General features: G+C 57.6%; 1 protein-coding gene across 1 annotated transcript in view; it reads right to left on the bottom strand.

Moving 5' to 3' along the window:
• Window positions 1-3462: 3462 nt before the first annotated feature.
• Window positions 3463-7804, bottom strand: part of EPS8L1 (EPS8 like 1) — a 13755-nt gene continuing 9413 nt past the window's right edge. The window contains exons 16-21 of the mRNA XM_006015066.3: window positions 7065-7164; window positions 6679-6870; window positions 6473-6572; window positions 5787-5967; window positions 4963-5095; window positions 3463-4740 (exon numbers count right to left, since the gene is read on the bottom strand). Coding sequence (XP_006015128.1) covers window positions 4654-4740; window positions 4963-5095; window positions 5787-5967; window positions 6473-6572; window positions 6679-6870; window positions 7065-7164 — 793 coding nt within the window. The 3' untranslated portion in view covers window positions 3463-4653. The remainder of the gene's footprint in view (window positions 4741-4962; window positions 5096-5786; window positions 5968-6472; window positions 6573-6678; window positions 6871-7064; window positions 7165-7804) is intronic.

The raw sequence follows: 7804 nt of genomic DNA, 5'->3' as shown, positions 1-7804 counted from the left end.
CTGGGACCCATTTCCTGCCCCTCCCCCCATCACTTCCACTGTCCCCCTGTCTCCCTCTCCAGCCCCCCCGGCGCCTCCTTCCTTTCCCTCTGGCTTTGCCCCTGCCTCTCCCTCCCTGGCCTCTTCCCCGCTCCCCCCGACCTGACTTCTCCCCCCACCCCGGCCCAGGGGGTGCAGCCAGGAGTAGGGGGTAGAGTAAGAAAGGAGGGATTCCCCCCCAGCTGGGAGAGAACCCAGGCCTCCAGTCTCTCGCCCCCCTGCTCTACCCCACCAGCCCCGCTCCCTCTCCCAGGGCTGTGGGAGAACCCAGGCATCCGGTGTACCACACCCCATCTCACTCTTTCTGTATCAGGATGGATAGAGGGAGAGGGGTGGTCCTGGAACCAGATACCCAGAGGGATGCATGTGTGTCTGTGTGCACACACACGTGTGTCCAAATGTGAGGGTGTCCATCCATGTCCCCGTGTGCATGCATGTGCATACATGTATCTGTATGTGTGCATACACATCTCTGTGTGTGTACACGTGTGTGTGCAGAGGAGGGAGAGGGTGGATGGAGGGCAGTGGGGGTGGACATACAGGCTGAGCCCACTGAGGATCAGGCCCCCGGGGACGGAAGGGGCCTCATTCCTGGGAAGGAAGAGCCAGGAAGTAGGGCTGGGGAGGAAAAGGGGACTGGATGGGGGGTGTTAATGGGGCACTGGTAGCTCCCAGGCAAGAGGGATGGGGCAGCGGCCAAGAGATGCTCATGGACATAGAGGGAAAACAGCTGGGCCAGGCTGTGGATGAGGGCCCAACCGTAGAGGTGGCTGCATCTCGGTGCCAGCAGGAGGTTGTTAGGCAGGGTAGACAAAGCCTTGGCTGGGATGAGATAGCTGGGGCTGGACCTGCTTGCAGCAGTGGGTTGGACTTGATGACTTCCTGAGGTCCTTTCCAATCCTCATTTTCTGTGATTCCAGCCCCAGCTGTTTGAGAGGAGGCTGGGAACGTGGCCCCTGGCATGTTGACAGCCGCCAGAGTTATCTGTTGCTCCAGAAAGGTCAGCAGGGCTCTGGGATGCTTCTGATTCCACCCACAGCAGCAGCGGCACCAGCACCAGCATCCCTCCCCTTCCACAGCCAAGACAGAACCCAGGTGTCCTGGTTCCCAGCTCCCCAGTCCAGCTCTAATCACTAGACCACATTCTCCTCCCAAAGCCAAGAAAGAACCCAAGCATCCTGGCTCCCACCCCCACTGGTCATGCAGCAGCCCGCCATTAGGCTCCCAGAGCTAGGATGCAACCCAGGTGTCTGCCCCACTGCCTGCCCGCCCACCCCACTTCTAGCAGAGCTGCACAGAACTCAGGAGCTGCTGTTGGCATCACAACAGGGCCAGACCCTGGCACTGGTTCAGTGGGGCATGAAGCAACAGGAGGGCAATTGCATCAGAAGCACAAGATCAACTGTGGAAGCCAGGGCCCTAGGGCTCTGGCATAGGGTGCAGCACGGCTGACGACAGGCAAGAGCTTCACATTGGCAGCGGACTGAGAGGGGTGGCATCTGAGCCCTGGGAACTCCCTTGGCCCATCTCAACAGGACAGACAAGCCCCAGCTAGAGAAGCTCACTCCCCCATGGCCCTCTGCTCACCCCACTCCCCACTCTGTCCCCACCAGCCATGCTGGTGCCCCTCACTCTCAACCCACAGCCACTCCCCCCCCCAGTCCCCCATGCCAGTGCCTCTCCCTCCAGGTCCGCAGCCCCCTACCCCACCCCTCCTTGGGAAACTTCCTATTCCCAAGCTGGCTCCCAGCCTTCCCCCACCCCTGCTTTTAACCCACAAAAACACCCACGCCTTGGGTGTGTCCGTCCCCCCCACTGAACTACAAGCAGCTACATTCCCAGGGCTCCAAGCCCTGGGGACTCCACTCTCCAAAGAGGACACAAGCATGTCATGACACCTGCTGGCCAACGTCAGGAATGCACCCAGCTCAGGCAGGCTGGGGCCTGAGGGCTGGGGCCTCCCCTTTGTGGGGGAGAAACCTGCTTTTGCCCAGCCCAGCGGTTCTCAACCAGGGTGTGATGGCATCCTGGGTGCATAAGATCCTTGCTAGGTGTGCCAGCGCAAGTCACAAGATAGATCCAGAGCTTTCAAACAGGAAACCATCATGTTAAAAGCATCCTGACCTGCTGTGGGCTCGAGTGCTATGGCTCTATTATTTCCCTGTAGTCAAAACAGAGCAAAAGCTCACAGCTGGATTTTTCAAGTCTAAAATGGTTGAGAACCACTGGGCCTGATGGACTGAAATCCCTCTGGGCAGGAGCCAGCTATGCCCATTCGCTCAGCTCCCAGCCTTTGGGGTCAGGAAGGAGTTTTAGTTCATGGTCAGAATGGTATGGACTATGGAGGGGTTTTGCCTTCCTCTAGCAGTGAATATGGCCTCTACCTAGGATTTCCTGTATATATATAAACAACCTTTTCCAGCAGCAGGAGGGTGGCTGCTGTGGTTCCTCTGCTTCACCTGTGGCAATTTGGGGATTATGTCTTGTGTCAGGGTTGACAGTAGCTTTGCCAAGAAGCTAAAGGATCATAGAATCATAGAAAATTAAGGTCGGAAGGGACCTCAGAAGGATATCTAGTCCAGTGGTTCTCAACTTTTTTTGTGCCAGGACCCGTGTGTAAACATCGATGGCCAGTCCCAACCCAGTGCCCCTCATTCCCAACCCACTGCCCCCAGGCCCCAGCCCTCCAGTGTGTGGGGCAGGGGGTGGATGTGTGGGGCTAGGGGTGGGGTGTGAAGCATGGGGGCCCCAAGCAGCTCCTTGCTGGCTAGAAGTTTGCTAGCCTGCAAAGGAAAAGCCACTGTTTCTCATGTATTTCTCCTTTAAAGGAGAATCCATTTTTAAAGTTTGTTCATGACCCTTTCACATATTATTGCAACCCACTTTTGGGTTGTGACCCACAGGTTGAGAAACACTGATCTAGTCCAACCCCCTTCTCAAAACAGGACTAGCCCCGACTAGATCATCCCAGCCAGGACTTTGTCAAGCCAGACCTTAAAAAACTCCATAGACGGAGCTTCCACCACCTCTCTGGGTAACCTATTTGATTGCTTTACTACCCTCCTAGTGAGAAAATTCTTCCTAATATCTAAACTAAACTTCTCTTGCTGCAACTTGACACCATTGCTCCTTGTTCTGTCAAGGTGGCTGGATTGGTACAGGGTGGTTTGGCTAGGGCTGATTCTGCCTCAGGCAGGGTGTTGGAGTAGATGCCCTCTCAAGGGCCCTCCCTACCCAACTGCTCTATGATTCTATACTCTGATTCAAAGATTACCCAATTTGCTCCACAACTGCCTGCCTTTTCAGAGGGGGACCTTTTCTGAGAGCACGGAAGCCTATGCATCCCAATAAGTCAAACTACCATAAAAGAACAGCCCCTTCCAGACCAACATCTTTCCGATTTTACAATAATGCATGTGAACATCTGATGCATAATGCTTTAATTCATCCCACACCTTTGCCTAATCTCATCCTCTACATGATTTAAATTACCCACCACAGATATTGCACTTGCACAGGGGCCACAAAAGGGAGTAACACCTGCCACTCCCACAGTGTTTCCCTCTTTTTCAGGGTTCATTCACACAAGGCAAAACCAAAAGGGAACACAGCCCACAGGGAACAGCAACATCAGCTCATGTCCAAGGTGCCTGGAAGGGCAACAACTGCTTTGCAATTTCCCTCCCACCAGCTTCGCTTTCAATGAACTGATCTTCCACAGAACCTTCCCTAAAAGCTCGTCCCTCAGCAGAGAAGGAACATGGGAAAATTTCAGCCTGAACACTTAACATTGGGCAGAGAGGGAGGAATGAAAAAAGAGGGATGAGAATGGAACAAGTTACACAACCTGAAATCACTGCTGCTCTCACAGTTTGCTCCCCTTCCGGTGGCCAGAGCTGGCATTGCAAGCAAATACCACCCCCACCCCCACTTTTGGCCAGGCTGCATAGGATCCTCTATGGAGGGGAAGCTATAGGGAATTACATTGGAATTGCTGCCCCCCCAGTAGCCAGAGACCACATCCCAGACAGGGTGCTACTCTCTGATGGTGGGAAGGGGATGCACGTGGCTGGAGTGCTGCCTCCCAGTGCTCAGAGCTGGTATTGCAGGTCCCCAGGGGTGGTGCTGCCCTCCTCCAGGGGCTGGAAAGGGCACTGCATCCCCAGGGGGGCGGGATGGAAATTAGAGGGTGGCCCATTAATGCAGGGGTCAGGGCTGTACAACTGTGGAGGAAGTGGGGGAGTAAAAGGTTCATATACCATTGAAGGAGACAAGAGAGGGGAACCCCACATTTTAAAGCTTGCCCCCTGCCCTTATAAAATAAATATTGGAGTAAAAAATATATATATACCAGGAGGTAGAAACCTTGGGAAAGCAAGTAAGTGCTGGGAACCACCCCTGTGGGTGTGGGGGAGTCCAGGTGCAGCTGACAGCAACCACCTCCTCCTAGGGAGGCATGTACTTGCAGGGGGAGTCCATCCAGGGAGGTACAATTGTGGGGTGGGGCTGGTTCTGGAGGCCAGGGTGGCAGTCACATCAGGCACAGCGGGCCAGTGGCCTATGCTCCCAGCTGCATGGTACCAATGGAGGGCAGAGGTGTTGCTGTTGGCTTCTTCACAGGCTGGATACTTCTGTCTCGCTGTTCACTTTCTTCTTCTGTCTTTCCATCACAGCTTCCAGCTCGGAGATCTTCCTGGAGTCCTGGAAGGGCAAAGAGTTGGGGTGGAACCCAGGTGTCCGGGCTCCCAGGCCCAGCCTACCCTCATCCACTAGACCCTGCTCCTCTCCCGGAGCTGGGATGGAACCCAAATCCTGGCTCCCCACTTTCTGCGCTAACCCCCAGACCTCACTCCCCTCCCAGCGCTCGGATAGAAACCAGGAGCCCTGGCTCTCAGCTCCCTGGGACCCAAGGGGAGCTAGTACCTCCAACATGGCGTGGTGCACAGTGACTTGGCTGTAGACTCTGGCTCCTTCTTCAGGGCTCACAGCCTTGAACTCATTTTTGTGCAGGGAGAAGAGCTGTGAGCCATTCAGCACCCCCAGGGCACTCACCGTCCTGGGCAGGGGAAGGAAGCACTCATATCAGCTGCCCCATGGAGCCCCCTCAATCAGCCCATCCCCCACCACCCAAATCCCCTGGCTGTGGGCTTCCCTGCAGCAGTGCCTTGGCCAGAGAAGCCCAGTATCATGAGCTTCCCCACAGCAGTGCCCCGGGCAGGGGAACCCTCCTTCAACACAATACCAACAGTGCCCCCAGCAGGGGAGAGGAGACCCAAATGCTGTGAGCTTCTTCACAGCAGTGCCCCCAGCCATGCTGTGGGTAGGAACTGGGGGAAAACACAGCTTTGTACAGTGGCCCCCCTCCACAGTCACATGACCAGTGAGCACAGCCTCAGCCCTTCTAGGGATTGTTCCAATCACTATGGCATTGGTTTCCTTCTCCCCACCCATCCAATCGTATTTGACAGGAATCCCAGACCAAGGCTGTGCCCAGTTGCAGCTGTCCCAGGATCCCACCAGCCAGTCACAGAGAGGATGCCAAGGTGGAAAAGTCGATCCAATCGGGGTACACCAAGCAGTCAAGCTAGCAAATCAAACAGCTAAGAGACGCTGATGCCAGCCAATCAGAGCAGAGAACAGGTGAAACAAAATGATGGAAGCCAGCCAATGAGAGAGTAGAGCCAATTATGAAGCCACATGGGCCAGGAAAGGTCAATGGTCACTGAGCATGACCCATGGTGACTCACTGGGGGCTGAAGCCTTTGGCCTGCAGCCAGGCCTGGACTTGAGCTGGGTCCGAGTCATAGCCCAGGGGCACGGAGGTGTCCGGGGTCCGCGGGACGTGCAGGGGTTTGGCGGGGCCCGAGCGCCCGTTGGCCAAACGCTGCAGCAGCTCCTCGTTCACACTGTTCAGCTGGCTGAGCCAGTCTGCGGGACAGGAAGTGTTACCCACAGTGCACTGGGAGAGGCGACCCTCCAGCCCCTCCCTGGCCTAAAGAGGGGTGGGGTCATGCCCTGTTTTTCCCACACACAAGGAGCAGCCTCCTGGGGACAACCTGCTACCCCTCCCTCCCCAAACACAGGGGTGGGTCTTCCTGGGACCCCTCCCTCCCCTCCCCACAGAAGGGCAGGGCTCCCTGAGGGCCCTCCCCCCAGAGGGGCAGGGCATTCTTGGATCCCTCCCTCCTCTGCCCATGGGGGGGGGCTTCCTGGGGCTCCTCCCTCCCCCCCCCACAGAGGAGTGGGGCATTCTGGAACCTCTTTCTCCTCCCCCAACAAAGGGGTGGGGCTCCCTGAGGCCCCTCCCCCATCCCCTCCACAGGGGCAAGGGGCTGGTTTCCCCCTGATGGGGCGGGATCTACCCTTCCCCACTCAGACACAGGCCAGGGCCTGGCTCCCCATGGCAATACCTGTCCCACCGAGGGCCCCTTACCTTTCTCACTAGGGTCCACAGCGAGTCCCTCCGTGCTGTCCCACCTGGCCTGGTGCAGGGCTGGGACCTTGGCCTTGGGAGCCAGCTGGGGAGGGGATTTCTATCCAGAAGCGGGGGAAGGCGTTGCAAAGAAGAAGCATTGCCAACCCAGAACCTCATACCAAGCCCCTTACCCCAGCCCAACCCAACCAGCACCCCCTGCTCACCAGGGACCTAGAGATGCCCTGGCCGGAGCTGGAGCCAGCGCTGCTGTTCCCATTGGCTGGGGCAACACCATTGTAGTTGTGGGCACCAGGGGAGCCGGGTCCCGGTGCTGGAGCCAGGATGTTGTAGGGGACATAGCCCGTCTGGCCATAACGGTTCTGGACCTTCCACCACTTCTTGGAGTCTTCTAGGACCTGGGGAGGGAAAGAAATAAGACCTGGGGACTGCTGTGAGCTTCCCCGCAGCAGTGTCCCCAGCTGCTGAGATCTTCCCCACAGCCCCAGCAATGTACCCAGCTGCTGTGAGCCTCTTCCTGGCAGTTCCCCCAGCTGCTGCAAGCTTCCCCCCAGCAGTGCCCCCAGCTGGGGTGACTGCAAGGCAGGCTCACCTCCAGGAGCTCCCCCTGCAGCACTGACAGCTCACTGCTGTTCCTGGCCACAAATTCGTACACACAGCTCACAAACTTGCCATCTCCAGAGTGCCTGTGGCTGGGGAAAAGCAAAGGAAAATATGGGTAAAAGGGGGCCCAGGACACCTGGGTTTTCTGCCTGTCTCCAAGAGGGGAGTGGACCTGGTGGGTTACAGCAGGGAAGAGGCTGGAAGCCAGGACACCTTAGGATACCTGGATGCCATCCCAGGTGGGGAAGGGGAGTGGAGGTTGTCAGATTAGAGCTTACTTGGGGGGGGGGAGCAGTCATGACACCTGGGTTCTCTCCCAGCTCAGGGGGGCAGTGGGGTCTGGAGGGACCCCGTGTTCCTCCTTCCCCACTACTGAAGTGCCTACCCCGATGTGGGGAGAGCAGAGGGGACCCCAGAAGCTGAGCGCATGCAGGGTTGTGGGGAGGAGAGAGAGAACCGGGTGCCCCTCACTCCCTACCTGAGTGGAGCTGCCCCTCAGCCTCCTGCTCTGACCCGGGGGCTCGGCGGAGTGCTGGGCCCAGCCAGGGGGGCGGTGGGGCAGGGCGAGGCTCTCCTCCGGGATCCTCCTTCCTCTCCATCCCCCCATGCTTCCTCAGCGCTGAAGCCTGATCTGCATCCCCCAGTCCCTGCCTGGGGCCTCGTCCCCTGCACTCACCTGAGACCCATTAAAACCCATCCTGCCTGTGCCAGGTTACCACTGCCCCTTCC

The sequence above is a fragment of the Alligator sinensis genome, unplaced genomic scaffold (assembly GCF_000455745.1).
Source record: "Alligator sinensis unplaced genomic scaffold, ASM45574v1 scaffold647_2, whole genome shotgun sequence".
In the NCBI taxonomy this organism is placed as follows: domain Eukaryota; kingdom Metazoa; phylum Chordata; order Crocodylia; family Alligatoridae; genus Alligator; species Alligator sinensis.
The sequence above is the reverse complement of the archived record's forward strand: the minus strand, read 5'-3'. Positions and strand labels throughout refer to the sequence as shown.